The following is a 23,111-nucleotide window of genomic DNA, read 5'->3' as shown; positions in this document are numbered from 1 at the left end:
GCTGAGGCGGAAGAGCGAGCAGAGGTGAGGGCGGAAGAGAGCGCAGAGGCCAGGGCGGAAGAGAGCGCGCAGAGGCCAGGGCGGAAGAGAGCGCGCAGAGGCCAGGGCGGAAGAGAGCGCGCAGAGGCCAGGGCGGAAGAGAGCGCGCAGAGGCCAGGGCGGAAGAGAGCGCGCAGAGGCCAGGGCGGAAGAGAGCGCGCAGTGGCCAGGGCAGAAGAGAGCGCGCAGAGGCCAGGGCGGAAGAGAGCGCACAGAGGCCAGGGCGGAAGAGAGCGCACAGAGGCCAGGGCGGAAGAGAGCGCTCAGAGGCCAAGGCAGAAGAGAGCGCGCAGAGGCCAGGGTGGAAGAGAGCGCGCAGAGGCAAGTGCGGAAGAGCGTTTAAAGGCGAGAGCGGAAGAGCACGCTGAGGCGGAAGAGCACGCAGAGGTGAGGGCGGAAGAGAGCGCGCAGAGTCGTGGGCGGAAGAGAGCGCGCAGAGGCCAGGGCGGAAGAGAGTGCGCAGAGGCCAGGGCGGAAGAGAGTGCGCAGAGGCCAGGGCGGAAGAGAGCGCGCAGAGGCCAGGGCGGAAGAGAGCGCGCAGACGCCAGGGCGGAAGAGAGCGCGCAGACGCCAGGGCGGAAGAGAGCGCGCAGAGGCCAGGGCGGAAGAGAGCGCGCAGAGGCCAGGGCGGAAGAGAGCGCGCAGAGGCCAGGGCGGAAGAGAGCGCGCAGAGGCCAGGGCGGAAGAGAGCGCGCAGAGGCCAGGGCGGAAGAGAGCGCGCAGAGGCCAGGGCGGAAGAGAGCGCGCAGAGGCCAGGGCGGAAGAGAGCGCGCAGAGGCCAGGGCGGAAGAGAGCGCGCAGAGGCCAGGGCGGAAGAGAGCGCGCAGAGGCCAGGGCGGAAGAGAGCGCGCAGAGGCCAGGGCGGAAGAGAGCGCGCAGAGGCCAGGGCGGAAGAGAGCGCACAGAGGCCAGGGCGGAAGAGAGCGCGCAGAGGCCAGGGCGGAAGAGAGCGCTCAGAGGCCAAGGCAGAAGAGAGCGCGCAGAGGCCAGGGTGGAAGAGAGCGCGCAGAGGCAAGTGCGGAAGAGCGTTTAAAGGCGAGAGCGGAAGAGCACGCTGAGGCGGAAGAGCGCGCAGAGGTGAGGGCGGAAGAGAGCGCGCAGAGGCCAGGGCGGAAGAGAGCGCGCAGAGGCCAGGGTGGAAGAGAGCGCGCAGAGGCCAGGGCGGAAGAGAGCGCGCAGAGGCCAGGGCGGAAGAGAGCGCGCAGAGGCCAGGGCGGAAGAGAGCGCGCAGAGGCCAGGGCGGAAGAGAGCGCGCAGAGGCCAGGGCGGAAGAGAGCGCGCAGAGGCCAGGGCGGAAGAGAGCGCGCAGAGGCCAGGGCGGAAGAGAGCGCGCAGAGGCCAGGGCGGAAGAGAGCGCGCAGAGGCCAGGGCAGAAGAGAGTGCGCAGAGGCCAGGGCGGAAGAGAGCGCACAGAGGCCAGGGCGGAAGAGAGCGCGCAGAGGCCAGGGCGGAAGAGAGCGCTCAGAGGCCAAGGCAGAAGAGAGCGCGCAGAGGCCAGGGTGGAAGAGAGCGCGCAGAGGCAAGTGCGGAAGAGCGTTTAAAGGCGAGAGCGGAAGAGCACGCTGAGGCGGAAGAGCACGCAGAGGTGAGGGCGGAAGAGAGCGCGCAGAGTCGTGGGCGGAAGAGAGCGCGCAGAGGCCAGGGCGGAAGAGAGCGCGCAGAGGCCAGGGCGGAAGAGAGCGCGCAGAGGCCAGGGCGGAAGAGAGCGCGCAGAGGCCAGGGCGGAAGAGAGCGCGCAGAGGCCAGGGCGGAAGAGAGCGCGCAGAGGCCAGGGCGGAAGAGAGCGCGCAGAGGCCAGGGCGGAAGAGAGCGCGCAGAGGCCAGGGCAGAAGAGAGTGCGCAGAGGCCAGGGCGGAAGAGAGCGCACAGAGGCCAGGGCGGAAGAGAGCGCGCAGAGGCCAGGGCGGAAGAGAGCGCTCAGAGGCCAAGGCAGAAGAGAGCGCGCAGAGGCCAGGGTGGAAGAGAGCGCGCAGAGGCAAGTGCGGAAGAGCGTTTAAAGGCGAGAGCGGAAGAGCACGCTGAGGCGGAAGAGCACGCAGAGGTGAGGGCGGAAGAGAGCGCGCAGAGTCGTGGGCGGAAGAGTGCGCGCAGAGGCCAGTGCGGAAGAGAGTGCGCAGAGGCCAGGGCGGAAGAGAGCGCGCAGAGGCCAGGGCGGAAGAGAGCGCGCAGAGGCCAGGGCGGAAGAGAGCGCGCAGAGGCCAGGGCGGAAGAGAGCGTGCAGAGGCCAGGGCGGAAGAGAGCGCGCAGAGGCCAGGGCGGAAGAGAGCGCGCAGAGGCCAGGGCGGAAGAGAGCGCGCAGAGGCCAGGGCGGAAGAGAGCGCGCAGAGGCCAGGGCGGAAGAGAGCGCGCAGAGGCCAGGGCCGAAGAGAGTGCGCAGAGGCCAGGGCGGAAGAGAGCGCGCAGAGGCCAGGGCGGAAGAGAGCGCTCAGAGGCCAAGGCAGAAGAGAGCGCGCAGAGGCCGGGGTGGAAGAGAGCGCGCAGAGGCAAGTGCGGAAGAGCGTTTAAAGGCGAGATAGGAAGAGCACGCTGAGGCGGAAGAGCGAGCAGAGGTGAGGGCGGAAGAGAGCGCGCAGAGGCCAGGGCGGAAGAGAGCGCGCAGAGGCCAGGGCGGAAGAGAGCGCGCAGAGGCCAGGGCGGAAGAGAGCGCGCAGAGGCCAGGGCGGAAGAGAGCGCGCAGAGGCCAGGGCGGAAGAGAGCGCGCAGAGGCCAGGGCGGAAGAGAGCGCGCAGAGGCCAGGGCAGAAGAGAGCGCGCAGAGGCCAGGGCGGAAGAGAGCGCACAGAGGCCAGGGCGGAAGAGAGCGCACAGAGGCCAGGGCGGAAGAGAGCGCTCAGAGGCCAAGGCAGAAGAGAGCGCGCAGAGGCCAGGGTGGAAGAGAGCGCGCAGAGGCAAGTGCGGAAGAGCGTTTAAAGGCGAGAGCGGAAGAGCACGCTGAGGCGGAAGAGCACGCAGAGGTGAGGGCGGAAGAGAGCGCGCAGAGTCGTGGGCGGAAGAGAGCGCGCAGAGGCCAGGGCGGAAGAGAGTGCGCAGAGGCCAGGGCGGAAGAGAGTGCGCAGAGGCCAGGGCGGAAGAGAGCGCGCAGAGGCCAGGGCGGAAGAGAGCGCGCAGAGGCCAGGGCGGAAGAGAGCGCGCAGAGGCCAGGGCGGAAGAGAGCGCGCAGAGGCCAGGGCGGAAGAGAGCGCGCAGAGGCCAGGGCGGAAGAGAGCGCGCAGAGGCCAGGGCGGAAGAGAGCGCGCAGAGGCCAGGGCGGAAGAGAGCGCGCAGAGGCCAGGGCGGAAGAGAGCGCGCAGAGGCCAGGGCGGAAGAGAGCGCGCAGAGGCCAGGGCGGAAGAGAGCGCGCAGAGGCCAGGGCGGAAGAGAGCGCGCAGAGGCCAGGGCGGAAGAGAGCGCGCAGAGGCCAGGGCGGAAGAGAGCGCGCAGAGGCCAGGGCGGAAGAGAGCGCGCAGAGGCCAGGGCGGAAGAGAGCGCACAGAGGCCAGGGCGGAAGAGAGCGCGCAGAGGCCAGGGCGGAAGAGAGCGCTCAGAGGCCAAGGCAGAAGAGAGCGCGCAGAGGGCAGGGTGGAAGAGAGCGCGCAGAGGCAAGTGCGGAAGAGCGTTTAAAGGCGAGAGCGGAAGAGCACGCTGAGGCGGAAGAGCGCGCAGAGGTGAGGGCGGAAGAGAGCGCGCAGAGGCCAGGGCGGAAGAGAGCGCGCAGAGGCCAGGGCGGAAGAGAGCGCGCAGAGGCCAGGGCGGAAGAGAGCGCGCAGAGGCCAGGGCGGAAGAGAGCGCGCAGAGGCCAGGGCGGAAGAGAGCGCGCAGAGGCCAGGGCGGAAGAGAGCGCGCAGAGGCCAGGGCGGAAGAGAGCGCGCAGAGGCCAGGGCAGAAGAGAGTGCGCAGAGGCCAGGGCGGAAGAGAGCGCACAGAGGCCAGGGCGGAAGAGAGCGCGCAGAGGCCAGGGCGGAAGAGAGCGCTCAGAGGCCAAGGCAGAAGAGAGCGCGCAGAGGCCAGGGTGGAAGAGAGCGCGCAGAGGCAAGTGCGGAAGAGCGTTTAAAGGCGAGAGCGGAAGAGCACGCTGAGGCGGAAGAGCACGCAGAGGTGAGGGCGGAAGAGAGCGCGCAGAGTCGTGGGCGGAAGAGAGCGCGCAGAGGCCAGGGCGGAAGAGAGCGCGCAGAGGCCAGGGCGGAAGAGAGCGCGCAGAGGCCAGGGCGGAAGAGAGCGCGCAGAGGCCAGGGCGGAAGAGAGCGCGCAGAGGCCAGGGCGGAAGAGAGCGCGCAGAGGCCAGGGCGGAAGAGAGCGCGCAGAGGCCAGGGCAGAAGAGAGTGCGCAGAGGCCAGGGCGGAAGAGAGCGCACAGAGGCCAGGGCGGAAGAGAGCGCGCAGAGGCCAGGGCGGAAGAGAGCGCTCAGAGGCCAAGGCAGAAGAGAGCGCGCAGAGGCCAGGGTGGAAGAGAGCGCGCAGAGGCAAGTGCGGAAGAGCGTTTAAAGGCGAGAGCGGAAGAGCACGCTGAGGCGGAAGAGCACGCAGAGGTGAGGGCGGAAGAGAGCGCGCAGAGTCGTGGGCGGAAGAGTGCGCGCAGAGGCCAGGGCGGAAGAGAGTGCGCAGAGGCCAGGGCGGAAGAGAGTGCGCAGAGGCCAGGGCGGAAGAGAGCGCGCAGAGGCCAGGGCGGAAGAGAGCGCGCAGAGGCCAGGGCGGAAGAGAGCGCGCAGAGGCCAGGGCGGAAGAGAGCGCGCAGAGGCCAGGGCGGAAGAGAGTGCGCAGAGGCCAGGGCGGAAGAGTGCGTGGAGAGGCGAGGCGGAAGATAGCGCAGGGGCGAGGGCGGAAGAGAGAGGGCAAAGGCGAGGGCGCAAGAGAGTGCGCAGAGGCAAGGGCGGAAGAGTGCGTGGAGAAGCGGGGGCGGAAGAAAACGCGGAAGAGAGACAGCTCAAAAACGAGGGCGGTAGAGAGTGCGAGCAACGGTGAGGGCAGAAATGGGAAGGCAAAGATGAGGGTGGAAAAGAGGCTGAAGGTGATGGAAAAAGAAACCAATCAATTTTTTTGATCAGGCATTTTCCATGCTAGAGATGCTTTCTAAATGGATGCAGTTGTTGGTTGAGGGAAGGATCTTCAACCATGACACCAAGGCAATTTGCTGCCACATTGTGCCAAGTGATCCAGAGGAGGTGCCTCAACGTAGCATCTCGTACGCTCAATTTACTAATTAAAGCTCTGGATCCCACTAATATACACACGGCTCGGTGGCACAGTGGTTAGCAGGGGCCCAGGTTCAATTCCAGCCTCGGGTGACTGTGTAGAGTTTGTACATCCTCCCAGTGTCAGCGTGGGTTTCCTCTGGGTGCTCTGGTTCCTCCCACAGTGCAAAGAAATTAAATGAAAATCGCTTATTGTCACAAGTAGGCTTCAATGAAGTTACTGTGAAAAGCCCCTAGTCGCAACATTCCAGCGCCTGTTCGGGGAGGCTGGTACGGGAATTGAACCGTGCTGCTGGTCTGCTTTAAAAGCCAGCGACTTAGCCCAGTGTGCTAAACCAGCCCCTAAACCAGACGTGCAGGTTAGATGAATAGGCCATGCTAAATTGCCTCTTCGTGCCCAGGCATGTGCAGGATGGGTGGGGGGAGTGGGCCTAGGTAAGGTGCTCGTTCGGAGGGTCGCTGCAGATTCAATGAGCCAAATGGCCTCCTTCTGCGCTGAGGGATTCGATGATTCAAAATTAATTATTCACGGTTTGAATTGCTGACGCCAGGTTGATGAAATACCAGATGAAAGGAGTGTCATCTGCTGACCCAACTGATGTATAGATGCAGGAGAGGAATAGCAACAAGGACACAATTTCTCACTTTCCATTGCAACCCAAACAGCTGGACAAACCGGTTCTGCCACCTTCACTTGTGGTTGTCAAAAGCAGGTTTCGTAACTTGAAAACACCTGCAACGCTCCGTGTTTCAATCCTTTTCCACCCTGGGAAAGATACACCAGCTACACTGACAACTTTACAAGTGGGAAGAAACAAAGAAAGTCATCTTGTCTCGAACTTGAGAATACTCAAAAAATAAAATTTGCGGAAGGGAAAGGAAGCAATAGCTTTTGGTCAAAGCGTCTCCTATTTATATAAGCAAGCAGTAGTCTCAGGTGATTGTGACAACATTTGTGTATTTATACCAATATGATCTCCCTCTTTGGTTTCCCATTTCCAGCAATGTCACTGACAGTAATTCGCAAACTCCAGTGTTGATAGGGCGACACGGTAGCACAGTGGTTAGCACAGTTGCTTCACAGCGCCAGGGCCCCAAGTTCGATTCCCGGCTTGGGTCGCTGTCTGCACGGAGACTGCACGCTCTCCCAGTGTCTGCGTGGGTTTCCTCCGGGTGCTCCCGTTTCCTCCCACAAGTCCCGGAAGACGTGCTTGTTAGGTGAATTGGGTATTCTGAATTTGCCTGAAGTGTGCACGAACAGGCGCCGGAGTGTGGTGACTAGGATTTTCACAGTAACTTCATTGCAATGTTAATGGAAGACTACTTGTGACAATAATAAACATTATTGTTATCCACAGTAAATAGCCGAGTAGCTCAGGTTGATCTGAGTAAGCCAATCTCAGAGAAATACACTGGACCCTGGAAGTCATACTGGCTAGTTCCGGGAGCCCCGCTTTACATGGTGTGCTGAATCTGCAACAGCTATCAGATCGGTGTAGAATCACCCACCTCCCATACTTTGCTTTGAAACTGATGCTCATTAGTGACATCTCTGAACAACCTGAAATTCAACACCTTCACTTCAATGAAAATATTGCTATTTTCAGAGGGAAAAGTAACCAATCTTTCCAAGATTAATATTTTCTACTATAATAAAAGGTGAAGGGGGTGGGGGGAGAAAAGCAAGGGGAAATGAACAAGCTTGCAAAGGGGGGGAAAAAAGTTGTTCACCCTCACACCTCCCTCAAAAAGCCGTCCCCCCCCCCCCGCCCCGAGACATTTCGTCCCCCTTCAGTCTATACAACCACACTCGGGAAAACAAGTGCTTACAGCTCGAATGGTGTGTTAATTAAAGACCATCGAACACGAGAATATCTGGCACAGAAATTCAAAGGATTAGTCAGAGCTTTTCATCTTGTGCTTGTCAGCACAAATCTGGGTTGTGACCACTCCCCTGTCAACTTTCCAAATCTATGCAAAACCTGCCTCATTAAAAGATCTGTTGGGTAATATTTCTCTCCCGTAAACAAATATGCAATCACCTTCAAAGTTGCTGCTACGCTATTCACTTGGGCCAACAGCATAAATTTCACAGGTTACAACTGTACTCCGCACTTTTGACGACACAAGGAGCATTTTATCATCTGGCGAGACAGGTTGATGGTGGAATGAAGATTCGAAGATACGGGCAAGGGGAGGGGGAAATCAGCTCGCAATGATATTCTGTGTTTGTACACAGGTACAGGCAAATGTACCTAATGACTTCCAGCTACAGAAGAGAAAGCATAGGAATAAAAATACCAAATTGAAAGCTGGGTCCACTGAACATGTTTATTTACCTTTGTATTTGAATAATATGCACGCTGTTGCTGCATTTGGGTCTCATTCAGCCAGCAAGATCAGTTCAGACTTCCCTTTTAACACCAGCCGCAATTCTGAGCAAATCAGCTAAGCTTACCTTAGGGCTGCCTTACCACAAGGTCAGCAACACTAGAACTCGAGCACCATATAAAAGTTGCTCATCACTCCCATCCCAGCCACATAAACACCTTCGGAAATTGCTGGGAGCCATGCCGTATGCTGAAGTTGTCTCTTGTGCACTTAAGAGCATAATGCACAACAGCCAAATAGTGAACAGAAATAGAAAAATCACCCAAGTGTGTACTAAACAAGGCAAACAGATACTGATGCCAATGAACGACCAGTATTTGTATAAGGTATATATTGATTCTCTGTACCAAGCGTGCCTCCCCAAACTTGCTACATGTAACATTGCATTACAAAATAAAAAGGGAACCCAATTTCAGGCATCATGTTCAAGACAGCTCAGAAAACGATCTTTGAATTTGGCTGTAAACCTACATTCCCGTGAATGTTTAACTAGCCACAAAACACCCTGCATTTAGCAAGTTAATTATCCCATTCACAAATTGAGACATTTTTAAAGAAAGGTAAAAATCCTGTTTTAGTGTCCCAAGATCATAAAAAGAAAGAAAGAATCTGCGGTAGGGATCCTCCTGTCCCCAATATTCCCCAATAAATCGAAACAGCTTTTGATTTAGATACCACCACACCACAGACAGCAAGTTACCTCACCGTACGCTTTCTAAAAATAAATTTAGAGTACCAAATTCATTTTTTCCAATTAAGGGGCAATTTAGCATGGCCAATCCACCTACCCTGCACACCTTTGGGTTGTGGGGGCGAGACCAACGCAAACACGGGGAGAATGTGCAAACTCCACACAGACAGTGACCCAGGGCCGGGATCAAACCTGGTACACAGTACGCTTTTAGCGACTTAGAGGTTTGTGAATACCAGGAGACAATTCCAAATAATAGAGTTTCAGCCCATCACATATATCTTTCTTCTGCTCAAATCTTTCACTAGTGCCATTTTTATTTTTTTTAAACTGACATTTTAAAAAGACTGGTCTGCCAAGAACCCTTTCTTCTCTCCCATTTTCTCACAAAGAAACCATTGTACATATTTAAAAGTACAAATGCCACTGTATGTAATCAAAATATATTAAGACCAGCATCAGGTCACAAAGAGCCCGGAGGCATTACGAACATTCAACAGTCTCTACCTAGCCCAGCAGTTTATGAAGCATAAAAACAGTACTTACTTGACAGTGACGCGACTGGATAAATCCTGTAGGTCTCCTGGGTGAAACAGCTGGGCTTCTTTTAAACCAAGTTTCTGACAGCCTTTTAGGAAAACATTAATGTTGTCCTGAAAAAAAAACGAAATGAATTCCCTGCTTAGTTACACACAAAACAACTCAAGTCTAAAGTCCTCTGCACTACAGTCCCTGCGCTAGAGTCAAGGCAATTGAGAAAGAGAGAGAGCTAGACAGGGAGAGATATATCAAACTTCCAATGAATCAGCCCAGGCAATTCATTGATGTGGGCAGGGCCTGGGACTGACTGGCACTTGTCTATTACCTGTTATAGTATGACTGCACTGCATGTGGGTAGCTATCATTACTGACGTCTGTATTACATAAACATTCCACCCTCCTTTTAGTCTCTCTGACACATGGGATTACTTCTCGTGTCTATTTAGAATAAAACCCGTGAACATCGCCCACCCAGAAACTGTTTGCCGCCTCACAAGGAAGGATGGGATGATACTTCCTCCTGTTTGTCACTATGACGGCACTCTTCAAAATACCTGCTGTCTTGGTCTGGTGGCAAAGGTTAACCTCGCTTGCACAGTATGCAGCAGCTATTGTAACATACAGTGGAGCACAAACTATTTGAACAAGGTGTGGTTCGTTGCAGCATTCATTGCACTTTCCTGCATAATAACAAAAACAATATCAGGTCTTTGTAAAGAAAACAGGTTCTGAGAAAACCTTAATACTGAACTTGCGTTTGGACAGAAACATCAGGACAGATATTTCTGTCCAAATGCACGTGGGGCTAAAACACAAGGTTGGCCAAGAACAAACCAATTACAAACATCATTTTAAAAAATAAATTTAGAATGCCCAATTATTTTTTGCCAATTAAGGGGCAATTTAGAGAGGCCAATCCACCCAGCCTGTAGATCTTTGGGTTTGTGGGGTTGAAACCGATGCAGACACAGGGAGAATGTGCAAACTCCACACAGTGACCCAGGACCAGGATTGAACTCGGGTCCTCTGTGCCCTAGACAGCAGTGCTAACCACTGCGCCACCATGCCACCCGACAAAACACCTGTTTAATCATTTGCAAATTTAAGATTAGAAGTTTGCCCTTGCTATTCGAATAAACCCAAGAGCCGAGTGTTTTAATGCAAAGTATGTTGCTACAAAACTGTTTCAATGCACAAGCTTAATTCTTCTTCCTTAAAGTTGCTATGGTATTTCTACTTTAAAGAATTTAAAGTAAATTAAGTAAAACATTTGACTATTTGTTCAAAATACATCTGGGCATGTCGCAGCATGCTTTCATATACTTTTGTTCCTCATTCATCTGGGGGGGGCTACGTCACATTTACTCAACACAGCAGAACCTTTGTACAAGTATTTCAACAAAAGCCAAATGCTGAAATAGACAAGTCACATTGGAGTTAAATTGGACTTTGCGTTTAAAACCTTGAGTGGCAGCACAAAATTAGGAATACAACAGGTCAGTCTTCATTTCTGAGCTTATAGATCAACAGCAACCATTTGTTTGCTTGACAAATATCACTATATGACAATTAGTTGTGTTTCCTACACAGCAGAATAAGATGCTTTCGATTGGTCGATTAATATTTACGTCCAAAAGCAGATGGGATTCAGTTCAAGTTAGTTTTACAAATTTTTTTTTTTGTACCACCTCATGATAATAATCTTTATTATTGTCACAAGTAGGCTTACATTAACACTGCAATGACATTACTGTGAAAAGCCCCTAGTCGCCGCACTCCGCACCTGTTTGGGTACACAGTGGGAGAATTCAGAACGTCCAATTCACCTAACAAGCACGTCTTTTGGGACTTGTGGGAGGAAACCGGAGCACCCGGAGGAACCCCATGCAGACACGAGGAGAATGTGCAGACTCCGCACAGACAGTGACCCAAGCCGGGAATCGAACCTGGGACCCTGGCGCTGTGAGGCAACAGTGCTCACCGCTGTGCGACCGTGCCACCCAGTAGGTAGACCTGGCAGTGCTAAACCGCACAGATCCAAGCATACATTCAGTTTTTAAAACCTGAAATTTTTAACAGAGAAATGTAAAATATCTTGTCCATTTGGAGTCAAAGTCAGAGAGAACACCTTGTGTTGGGCCAGAGGAGATGGGTTGATGGGGGTGCAGGCAAGGGGGGGGGGGGGGGAAAGAGTAGTAGGCAAGATGGTAAATTAACATTTTTTAAAAATCAGGCTTAATAGCAAACGTGGAGACTATTTGTTATCCATACGCCGTATTAGTGAAACTCAGATTATCAGAATTGTGAGCAAGCAGAAACCAATTTTTCGGCCACAAGCCCAAATATAAATACTTCCTATCAAACAGTGTCTACATTGGCGGTTTGACTGATGTCATGAAAATCTCAGTACAGGCAGTCCTCAGACTGGGGGCACAATTGGTTCCCGAAAACCATGTCTTAAGTCAAAATGTCTCGGAACTAATTTTCTCATATGGGATGGGTGATGAATTCAGGAATTTCAGATATATTGCATTATAAGTATTTGCTGAAGTAAGGGTTTAAAAGCCTGGGTTAGTCTGTGTGACTGCTGAAATCATGTTTTGAAAGATTCTTAGGTTGAAAGACAACAAAACCTTTGGGAGCCAGAGGTGCAATTAACTATCGTAAAGAGCTTGGACTAATGCAATTTTGTTTTGATTAAGGAGATTCCCTGGGGAGTTCATTAGTTTTCAGCTTGGTGAGATGGTGTCTTTACTGGGTGGAGCAACAGCATCAGGCTTTTGAAGAAAGCATTTTCAGTTCAGTTCTGGTTGAAACTGGGATCGCAGGTCAGGTTTTGCTCATTGCAGTTTAGTTAAAAAGAGATCAATAGTCTTTAAAGCAGTACAGACTTGTCAGAGAACAAGGGGGAGGTGAAACAATGCAGTTGAAACAGCTTTTGAAGACATACAGTCAGAACTGGAGTCAGATTTTTTCTGTAAAGCAGTGTCAAAGGATCACATCCTCAAAGAATTTCTCTGTATAGAAAGTAATCCTCTGTGCCATTGGTATTTATGGAATGAGAACAGAGATGGTTTATCTTCTTGTTGTTTAAGTGGGAATAAAGATAGAAATTAAGCTATTGTATCCACTATATTGAGTAATATTGTTCAAGGCAGTGTTTTTCAAACCTTTTTTACAGGGACCCATTTTCAACAACCGGCCAACCTTCAGGACCCAACCCGGCCGACCTTCGAGGCCCACGCCGGCCGGCCTTCGCGAAACATGCCGGCCGACCTTCGCGACCCACACCGGCCGGCCTTCGCAAAACATGCCGGCCGACCTTCGCGACCCACACCGGCCGGCCTTCGCGAAACATGCCGGCCGACCTTCGCGGCCCACCATTTTCTCTTACCTTCCTTGTTGCTGACAAAAATGGAGGAAATGGTTTTGGCTCCCTTTGACCCCAATGGTCCCTTAGACCCCTTTGGCCAACTTGTAAAAGAAAAGGCTGCGACCGTATAAAAAAATATATATTTCTACGGCCGCACTGAGCATGCATGCCCGATCATCGGAGCGCATGCGCATAGTTTCTGGTGGTCGGGCACGCATGCGCAGTGCGGCCAAATTTTTTTTATATGCTCGTGGCCATTTTGAAGGCTGCTTGCAGCCGGAATACTTAAAAGCCGGCTGCTGCGGCTGTTGCGCACGGATTTGCGCGATCGGGAGCACCGCGAGGGACGGCTCCACGACCCTCCCGCGGGTCGCGCCCCCGAGTTTGACAATGCCTGGTTTAAGGAGTAATTGTAAGCTATTTTCTGGGGTGATATTAAAGATTTTAATACGGTTAGTAATAAAATTTATTCTAATATGCCATATCTCTACATCTCCGTGCAGTCACTCCTGGAGCGAAGTATCCTATCCTCACAGTCTTACAAAATTAAAATAAAATATTGGGGTTTCAACCCAGTAGCCTAGCCACTTTGGGGTCTGGTCTGGGATCGTAATAGATGTTTTAAATGGAGGCTTGGTCTCTGAACCGAGGCATGATACCCTATTTTCATTGAAATAACCCAAAACTTGCACTCAAATCAATTACAGATGAGTAATATAGCAACATTAATGTATTTATAGTACATAAAGCAATCATACTGACAAAAACATTGATAATAATAATAATATTTATTATTGTCACAAGTAGGTTTACATTAACACTGCAATGAAGTTACTGTGAAATTCCCTTAGTCGCCACATTCCGGCGCCTGTTCAGGTACATTGAGGGAGAAGTCAGAATGTCCAATTCACCTAACAAGCACGTCTTTCGGGACTTGTGGGAGAAAACCGGAGCACCTGGAGGAAACCCATGCAGACACGGGGAGAACGTGCAGACTCCGCACATACAGCGACCCAAGCCGGGATTCGAACCTGGGATCCTGCCGCCGTGAAGCAGCAGTGCTAACCACTGTGCTAGCATATAAGTATGAATATTTGGACTTGTTTGCTGACCTGGCTTTGTGTAAGAACGAGCGTCGTAGTTTGGAAACAGATGCCGGAAAGTCAAAACGGTATCAATTTATAATCTACGCAAGTGCCATTTGTCATAACCCGAACATCATAATGTCGAGGATAGCTTGTAGTTATCTATGCAATTTCAAACATCAGTTAATTTCAACCATTGGATTCCAGTGGCAAGATCCATCCCAGAAAAGAGAAAACGCTCAGTGATCTTCCTTCGATCTTCAACAGGGTCAAAACCACAGAGATCCAGACCATAAATAACTTGGGGAACATCTTCCTCTCCCAGTCCAAACATGTGCAGGTTAGGTTGGGCTATCGAGATAGGGCGGGGAGTGGGCCTAGGTGGGGGTGCTCTTTCAGAGGATCAGTGCAGGCTCAAATAGGTCCAATGGCCTCCACTGCACTGTAGGGATTCCATGAATTTGGACCTGACTTAGTTCTGGTCACATCAGCACGCCTGACCTCCTGTCATCTCTCACCTCCTGACCCCTCTCCAAGCCTCTCCATCATCTCGAAGTATGGAATAGAATTCTCACCACTTGCCTGAATGCTGCAGTTGCATCACCCAAGAAGCTCAATGCCATTCAGGATTGATTACTGTACTATCAGTGCTTGAACATCAAATTCAATATTAACCTCCTCCACCACACCATGGATATAATACACATGATCCATAGCAACTCCCCAAGGCTTCTTCACTGCTTTCCCTTCGACCAAGGCGATCAAGAGTAACAATCTGGTAGGATCACCATTACCTCCAAGTTACACAATTATCTTGACTTGGTCATACATTACCATTACCAGTATTTCATGGTCACTTCATCCACACCCTCGACTTCCCCCACTAATTCCATTGTATGTGCAGGGCCTGTAGAAGGTCCATCACCTTCTCAATAGGGAGAGTCAATAAAAAATATTGCCTGGCTAATATCACACATGCAGAGATCAATTGTAAAAATTGGAATGAAACAAACTCGGAACAGCAACAGTTTAAGAACTCAACCCATGAAATGTGAAAATAAAAAAGTTGCATTTATATAGCATCTTTCACAACCGCGCCGGGGGGGGGGGGGGGGGGGGGGGGGGGGAAATGTCTTTAAATTCTTTACTGCCCGTTCTCCCCGTGTTTGCGTGAGTTTCGCCCCCACAAACCTAAAGATGTGCAGGGTAGGTGGATTGGCCACGCTAAAGTGCCCCTTAATTGGAAAAAATGAATTGGACACTCTAAAAATTTTTTTAAAAATTCTTTACTGCCAATTAAATGTTTCCGAACTCTAGTCACCATTGTAATTTAGGACTCAAGGCAGCCAGCTTGCGCACAACATGTTCCCACAATTAGTAATATGGGAACAACCAAACAATTTAATTTTGGTGATGCCGGATGGGGAATACTTATCGACCCTGTTCTTCGAGATATTGTCATGGGATTTTTTACATCCACCTGACGGCACTGGTTTAACATTCTGTCCAAAAGACAACCAATGTGATCGGTCAGCCTCGTCACGCCCGACTCGGTGAGGCCGCTAAATCTCATGACACGTCTCTTGCGAGATTGGCAGCACTCTGACCGCCTCATGAGATTCATATGTCTACTCATTTAAATATGTCTGCGCCCGATTATCCCAAGGCCCGGGAACTAACGGCCTCGCCTGGGAGACCTTGACACTGCGCCGTTTAGCACTGATCTACACAAAACGTTTTTATGTGTCGCCTTAATCTCGTCCTGCACGGAACTGCCGAGCTTGTCAGTACAGGAACTGATAAAGTGCGGCCGCCTTGGCAAAGGAAAAAAATTCCGTTTGGTCGCAGGATCATTCAGCCCGAGAAACACCCCACTATTCCCGCCCAAAATTTATTTTTTTGTTAAATCGCACCGAGGTGGTCTTCTTTTATTTGAAAAAAAAGCAAATTATTTTGCTACTGGGATTGCAGGATGAATAAAAGATACACAAGACCATGGCCATACCTGTTCAGCTGTGGTTCAGTTAGTAGCACTCACACCATTGAATCAGAAGGATTAGGCTTCAGGTCCCCACTCCAGCACAAGTGAATAGAAATCTAGGCCGACACTTGCAGCTGCTGCCTTTTGGATGCGATGGGAAGAGAAGGCCCCACCTGCCCACTCGGGCAGATATAAAAAGTTCCCACGGTACTATTTCAAAATAAAACAACAGTTATCCCTCTCTCTCCTTGGCCAATATTTGTCCCTCTATCAACTTCGCTTAAAAAAAAAACCAGATCACCACATTGCTGTTTGCGGGATCTTTCTGGGTGCAAATTAGTTGCTACTTTTCCTATACGACAACGGTGACTGCACTTCAAAAGTACTTCACTGGCCATTGACAATTGGTGGTCACAAAATACAAAATGAAAGTCATTCCTTCTTTTACAGATCATTGCCCATCAAGCTTATTGTTTAAAATAAACTCAAAACAAGTAACCACACCTCAATGTAGTACAGACTTACACAATTCTACACGAAGCTTAAACACCCCCGGGTTCATCCACCACCTGTAACAAAACAATCCCAAGGCAAGTGTTCGGGATTGGTCCAAAAAAAAAAGAAGAAATTGCGACAACAGAAACTGCTGAAATGAGAGTGAAATTGCACGCCCGTGGAAACCTTCCAGATGACTGCAATTCTCAAACACGTTTGTCATCTTGATTCCACACTCGGTGCTTTTCTGTAATCGTGAGAAACAAGACAAACATCTTTTCCTAGGCTTGCCTCTGCTGCTCCCTGGACAGATTTGACTCCCGGCCAGGGGTGTGGGCTCACAGTTGTCAGATTTTCTTTGGTACCTTGCGCAAGTACCTCACGTTAAATCATGCAGAAAACTTGACAGATAATTACTCAACTTTGCAACCGGGCCTAACCCACATCATTCTGACAGCACTGAAGGCCACTAGACAGCTGCTGGTGGGAGGTGGATGGGGCGATCAAACTGGTAGGAAAGCAGCACAAAAAGCTTACAGCAGTAATTAATAATGGGGACTGGTTTTACAGAGGGGGAGACGGGTGGGGGGGGAAGGGGGGTTAGGCCTCCCAAACTTGCTGTACTATCAGGCGGAGAATGTGGAGAAGGTACGGGGCTGGAACCGTGGGGCCTGGAGGGCTCGGTGGGTAACGATGGAGGCGGGCTCATGTAGCGGGTCGGGGTTGCAGGCGCTGGCAACGGCGTTGCTCACAATGGCTCCAGGAAAGTACCACGGTGAGTCCGATGGTGGTGGCCACATTGAAGATCTGACGGCAGCTTAGGCAACCCTTTAAGCTGGGGGCTGGGTCGGGCGGCGATGGATGGGAGGTTTCATGGGTTGGGACAAGAGAGGGATTAAGGAAATGAAGAGTTTGTTCCTTAGTGGGGGGAGGGGGGTGGTTTGCAAGCTTAGAGGAGTTGGGAGAGAAAAGTATGGGTTGGCGCAGGGGAGAGGGCTTCGGTACATACAAGTTCTGGACTTTGCAAGAAAGGTTTCGCCGACCTTCCCGATAGCGCCGGTTTCCTTGTTGCTGGAGGCGGTGCTGTCAGTGGAGAGGGGGTCTGGAAAGGGGGTCATTTTGGCACATTTTAATGAAGCAAAAAGGTTTAATTCAACAGTGTCTCTATTTCATGTCTTAGGAACACAACAATATTAATGACCCGGACTGTACCCGGGACACAATTCTGAACTTTATTTCCCCCCGCCCCCATAGGAATGTCATTTCAGCAAGTTTAACTGAGCCACATTGAGCTTAACTGATTATCCTAAATTGGTCGACATTCACGCACTCATAATCATTCTGCAAATAGAGCCCAATCGTGGAGTCACATCTGACCAATAGAAGTTTTGAATTACCCAGGAGTTTGGAGAGCCTATTGCTTTCTCCATAGCAATGCTTTGGCCAATCAGAGTCAAATTGCCAGCCAATTAGCACCTTTTTCTCCTGTCGTGTAAATTGTGAGTTTTTGAAATTTGGCATTCTTGCATTTGCTCTGATGAGTGCAAGATGAAAGTTTCCGCAACCAGTTTTTTTTTTTTTTATAAATGTAGCAATGCTCAGGATTATTCTTCCTGAACTGCTTTCACAAGCCTAATGCAGCTGTTCATGCATTTAATTAACAGTGACAAGGTAAAGTGGACCCACCCTGCTTGATGAGGTGGACTCACTGATAAGAGGGAGTGAGAAAACGGGGAAAAGAATTGCTGGTAGGGGCAGTGGTGTGACGGGATAGAGACGGAGCAGAAAAAGACTGTTACATTGAGAAAAACAAATGTCAGGAGTTCAACGGGACGTTTTTTTCTTAAAGCTGCCACAAAACAATCCTAGGTTCGAAATCACTCAGTTAAGGCATACCTCAGTGACGCCCTTATATTTATCTAAGAAACAAAGCATTCACGAACACACTAGAGGTCACCACCTTTCGTTAAAACTTCTGAGGTCATCATCTTTGGATTGGATATGGTCTTACCAGGCTGTTCAGTCACACGATAGCATTCCAGAATGGTGAGAAGGCATGCTTGAGAAACAAAGGTGCAATTATAACCCAGCGACCTTTCCTTTCTGCAACTATCCTAGTCTCGGTTTACCACTTGATTTTTTTAAAAAACACGTTCAGGCAGAAGCGGTAATCTGGTCACAAACTGCGCTAGCTTTCAGAATTGAGCCCTTCTTGCTCAGGGTTCCGTTCAAACGGAAACGAACATCCAATTAAAATAATCCTTGAACCAGCACAAACAATGCAATTGTTTATTTTTTTCTTGGGTTTGTGAGATAGTCCCTTACATCAAAGAGTGAAACTCTACTGATACAGCTAAAATGGGGTTATCACGAAGAATAAACATCCTTAACAGTTACTCACAGTAGTGAACACAACTTAATATAACGAAAATGACTGTAAAAGAAACCAAATAGACACATTTACTTGCAGTGTGTGTGCAGTCAATGTCTTAGTAAATTAAATAACTGAATATTTTAAAGCTTTAAGGGTATCAATTGTCTCAAAAATAGCAAAAGGCCTCGATTCAACCAAATGGGAGCAAAGTCCTATTGCGAGCGGGTTTAGCCGTATGTTTCCCAGCACTCGAGAAACACATGGCTATACAACACGACCCGTGTCGTACAAGGGGCCTCAGCGGGGAATGCTTTCATTGGCCACGCTGAGCTGCTTTCCGCGCCTAGCTCCCCAGTGTTCAAATCGGGGCTCCTCTTGCCGGACCTCCCCAGTGTAGCGTTCCCCAACCTCCCCCCCCACCCAGCCCAAATGCACTATGGGAGGGTCCCGTCCCCCCCCCCCCCACCCAATGCGCCCACAAAAAATACCAACTTGGGACAATTTGGTAGTGCCAATCTGGCACCCACTGGCAGTGCCCATACCAGCTGGCAATGCCACCTGGCACCGCCAGAGTACTCAGGTGGCATCAGCCGTGTTAGGGCACCACCCTGCCCAAAAGGCATGCAACTGGGGGCCTCCATTACCCTGGAAGACACCGAGTGTCGTTCCATCGGGTCCCCCGTTTGTGGAGACCAGTACTGAATGGCACCCGCCCGAGGTCTCCGGGGGCTGAATCCCAAAGTATCGGATATCTCAGGAATCTGCATGAGCTGTCTCGCTCTAAAATGCAGATTTGGCAACAAGTGATCCTGCCCACAATGGGTGGGATTTACATTGCAACATCTCACGAGATCGTGTTGCGAGCTGGGTAGATCCCTGGAGCAGGGTCTCCAGGCCTTCATCGACCACGCGGAGCCACGGCGAGCTGCTTTCCAGGCGCGGCGTGGCCCATTGAATCGCGCCCAATGTATTATATTCCATTTGTGCTACAAAGAGAAAAGGTTTGGAGGTGCCACACGCCTGGATTTCTTATAAACATGGGGCGAGGTTTATTAGGAGGAGGGGTTGCTCATACAATCTAAGATGGAGAACTGAAAAGTCCACGCAAAAACACTCTGAACATAAGAACATAAGAACTAGGAACAGGAGTCGGCCATTGGCCCCTCGAGCCTGCTCCGCCATTCAATGAGATCATGGCTGATCTTTGTGGACTCAGCTCCACTCTCCGGCCCGAACACCATATCCCCGAATCCCATTATTCTTTAGAAAGGTATCTATCTTTTTCTTAAAAACGTTTAAAGAAGGAGCCTCAACTGCTTCACTGGGCAAGGAATTCCAGAGATTCACAACCCTTTGGGTGAAGCAGTTCCTCCTAAACTCGGTCCTAAATTTACTTCCCATATTTTGAGGCTATGCTCCCTAGTTCTGCTTTCCCCGACCAGTGGAAACAACCTGCCCGCATCTATCCTATCTATTCCCTTCATAATTTTATATGTTTCAATAGGATCCCCCCGCATCCTTCTAAACTCCAAAGAGTACAGTCCCAGTCTACTCAACCTCTCGTCATAATCTAATCCCCTCAACTCTGGGATCATCCTAGTGAATCTCCTCTGCACTCCCTCCAGTGCCAATATGTCCTTTCTCAGGTAAGGAGACCAAAACTGAACACAATACTCCAGATGTGGCCTCACCAACACCTTATACAATTGCAGCATAACCTCCCTAGTCTTGAACTCCATCCCTCTAGCAATGAAAGGCAAAACTCGATTAGCCTTCTTAATCACCTGTTGCACCTGCACACCAACATTTTGCGACTCGTGCACCAGCACACCCAGGTCCCTCTGCACAGCAGCATGTTTTAACATCTTACCATTTAAATAATAATCCATTCTGCTGTTATTCCTCCCAAAATGGATAGCCTCACACTTGGCAACATTGAATTCCATCTGCCAGACCCGAGACCATTCACCAAACCTATCCAAATCCTTCTGCAGACTTCCGGTATCCTCTGCCCTTTTTGCTTTACCACTCATCTTAGTGTCGTCTGCAAACTTTGACACATTGCACTTGGTCCCCAACTCCAAATCGCCTATGTAAATTGTGAACAACTGCGGGCCCCAACACTGATCCTTGAGGGACCCCACTAGTTACAGGTTGCCAACCAGAGAAACACCCATTTATCCCCACTCTCTGCTTTCTGTTAGTTAACCAATCCTCTACCCATGCTACCACTTTACCCTCAAAGCCATGCATCTTTAGTTTATGCAGCAAACTTTTGTGTGGCACATTGTCAAAAACTTTCTGGAAATCCAGATATACCACATCCATTGGCTCCCCGTTATCTACTGCACTGGTAACGTCCTCAAAGAATTCTACCAAATTAGTCAGACACGACCTACCCTTTATGAACCCATGCTGCGTCTGCCCAATGGGACAATTTCCCTCCAGGTGCCCCGCTATTTCCTCCTTAATGATAGATTCCAGCATTTTCCCTACAACTGAAGTTAAGCTTACCGGCCTATAATTAATTACCCGCTTTCTGCCGACCTCCTTTTTTTAAACAGTGGTGTCACGTTTGCTACTTTCCAATCCTCTGGGACCACCCCAGAGTCTAGTGAATTTTGATAAATTATCACTAGTGCGTTTACAATTTCCCTAGCCGTCTCTTTTAACGCTCTGGGATGCATCCCATCAGGGCCAGGAGACTTGTCTACCTTTAGCTCCATTAGTTTGCCCAATACTGCCTCCTTAGTGATTACAATCATCTCAAGGTCCTCACCTATCATATCTTTATTTCCATCAGTCACTGGCATGTTATTTGTGTCTTCCACTGTGAAGACTGACCCAAAAAACCTGTTCAGCTCCTCAGCCATTTCCCCGTCTCCTATTATTAAATATCCCTTCTCATCTTCCAAAGGACCAATATTTACCTTAGCCACTCTTTTTTGTCTTATATATTTGTAGAAGCTTTTACTATCTGCTTTTATGTTCTGAGCCAGTTTACTTTCATAGTCTACCTTACTCTTCTTTATAGCTTTTTTAGTAGCTTTCTGTTGTGCCCTCAAGACTCCCCAGTCCTCTAGTCTCCCACTAATTTTTGCCGCTTTGTATGTTTTTTCCTTCAATTTGATACTCTCCCTCACCTCCTTAGATATCCACGGTCGATTTTTCCCCTTTCTACCGTCTTTCTTTTTTGTCGGTATGAACCTTTCCTGAGCACTTTGAAAGATCGCTCGGAAGGTTCTCCATTGTTCCTCAACTGCTTCACCATGAAGTCTTTGCTCCCAGTCTACCTTAGCTAGTTCTTCTCTCATCCCATTATAATCGCCTTTGTTTAAGGACAAAACACTAGTGTTTAATTTTACCTGGTCATCCTCCAACTGTATTTTAAATTCCACCATATTGTGGTCGCTCCTTCCAAGAGGATCCCGAACTATGAGATCATTAATCAATCCTGCCTCATTACACAGGACCAGATCTACGACTGCTTGTTCCCTTGTAGGTTCCATTACATACTGTTCCAGGAAATTATCCCGGACACATTCTATAAACTCCTCCTCAAGGCTGCCTTTACCAACCTGGTTAAACCAATCGACATGCAGATTAAAATCTCCCATGATAACCGCTGTACCATTTCTACATGCATCCGTTATTTCTTTGCTTATTGCCTGCCCTGCCATCCTGTTACTATTTGGTGGCCTATAGACTACTCCTCTATCAGTGACTTTTTCGCCTTACTATTCCTGATTTCCACCCAAATTGATTCAACCTTGTCCTCCAATATCATCCCTTACTATTGCCCGGATGCCATCCTTAAACAACAAAGCTACACCACCGCCCTTACCGTCCATTCTATCCTTTCGTATAGTCTGATACCTTTGGATATTTAACTCCCAGTCGTGACCATCTTTTAACCATGTTTCAGTAATGGCCACTAAATCATAGTCATTCACGATGATTTGCGCCATCAACTCATTCACCTTATTCCGTATACTACGAGCATTCAGGTAAAGTACACTTATGCTGTTTTTTATGTCTTTGTTATGAACCCTAACACCTTGATCAGTAACTTTTCGCAAATTATTTTTCCTCTTACCCTTTCTCCTAATTTTCCTCGTCTTTGAACCCATATCTCTACATAAAAACCTGTCACGTAACCTGCTGCCTTGCTCTCCATTAACCATTATACTGTCCATAGCTTTACCCTTCCCTTCCCCCCAACTTGCTAGTTTAAAGTCCTTGTGTGCTGACGCCACAACAGATCTCATGGCCTTCCATCAGCAGCAATGCATTCTTTAGTACATAGCATAATGTAAAGCACTGTATGAGAGTGTTAAAAATTAAAATATGACAAAGCCAAATAAAGAGATATTAGGTCAGATATTTGACCAAAGGAGGGAGGGGGAGTGGAGGGAACTGGCAGGGGTTCCAGAAGTTAAGGCCCAAGAGGCGAAAGGCAGAGACACCAATGGTGAAAAAGGGTGGGGGGGGGGGCAAGTTCATGGAGGAATCTGAAAATAAGGGAAAGATTTTTAATATCAAGACATCGCTTAACCAGGAGGCAATGCAATGCAGAGAGCACAGTGGTTATAGGGGAATGGGACTTACTGAGAGTTAGAATATCATAGGTCATAGACAATACAGTGCAGAAGGAGGCCATTTGGCCCATCGAGTCTGCACCGACCCACTTAAGCCCTCACTTCTACCCCAGCCCCGTAACCCAATAACCCCTCCCAACATTTTTTTGGTCACGAAAGGCAATTTATCATGGCCAATCCACCTAACCTGCACATCTTTGGACTGTGGGAGGAAACCGGAGCACCCGGAGGAAACCCACACACACACGGGCAGAATGTGCAGACTCCGCACAGACAGTGACCCAGCGGAGAATCAAACCTGGGACCCTGGCGCTGTGAAGCCGCAGTGCTATCCACTTCTGCTACCGTGCTGCCCAATATGACACTAGAGTTTTAGAT

At 50.1% G+C, this 23,111-nt stretch overlaps 1 protein-coding gene across 5 annotated transcripts in view; it reads right to left on the bottom strand.

The window, feature by feature from the left end:
• Nucleotides 1-23,111, bottom strand: part of lmo7a (LIM domain 7a) — a 257,694-nt gene that overhangs the window by 148,206 nt on the left and 86,377 nt on the right. For all 5 annotated transcript variants that reach the window (XM_072476155.1, XM_072476159.1, XM_072476160.1 and 2 more), the window contains exon 5: nucleotides 8,834-8,940. In XM_072476155.1, the coding sequence (XP_072332256.1) occupies nucleotides 8,834-8,940 (107 nt within the window). The remainder of the gene's footprint in view (nucleotides 1-8,833; nucleotides 8,941-23,111) is intronic.

The sequence above is a fragment of the Scyliorhinus torazame genome, chromosome 15 (genome assembly GCF_047496885.1).
Source record: "Scyliorhinus torazame isolate Kashiwa2021f chromosome 15, sScyTor2.1, whole genome shotgun sequence".
Lineage (NCBI taxonomy): Eukaryota > Metazoa > Chordata > Chondrichthyes > Carcharhiniformes > Scyliorhinidae > Scyliorhinus > Scyliorhinus torazame.
Note: the sequence above shows the minus strand (reverse complement) of the source record. Positions and strands in the feature narration are given on the sequence as shown.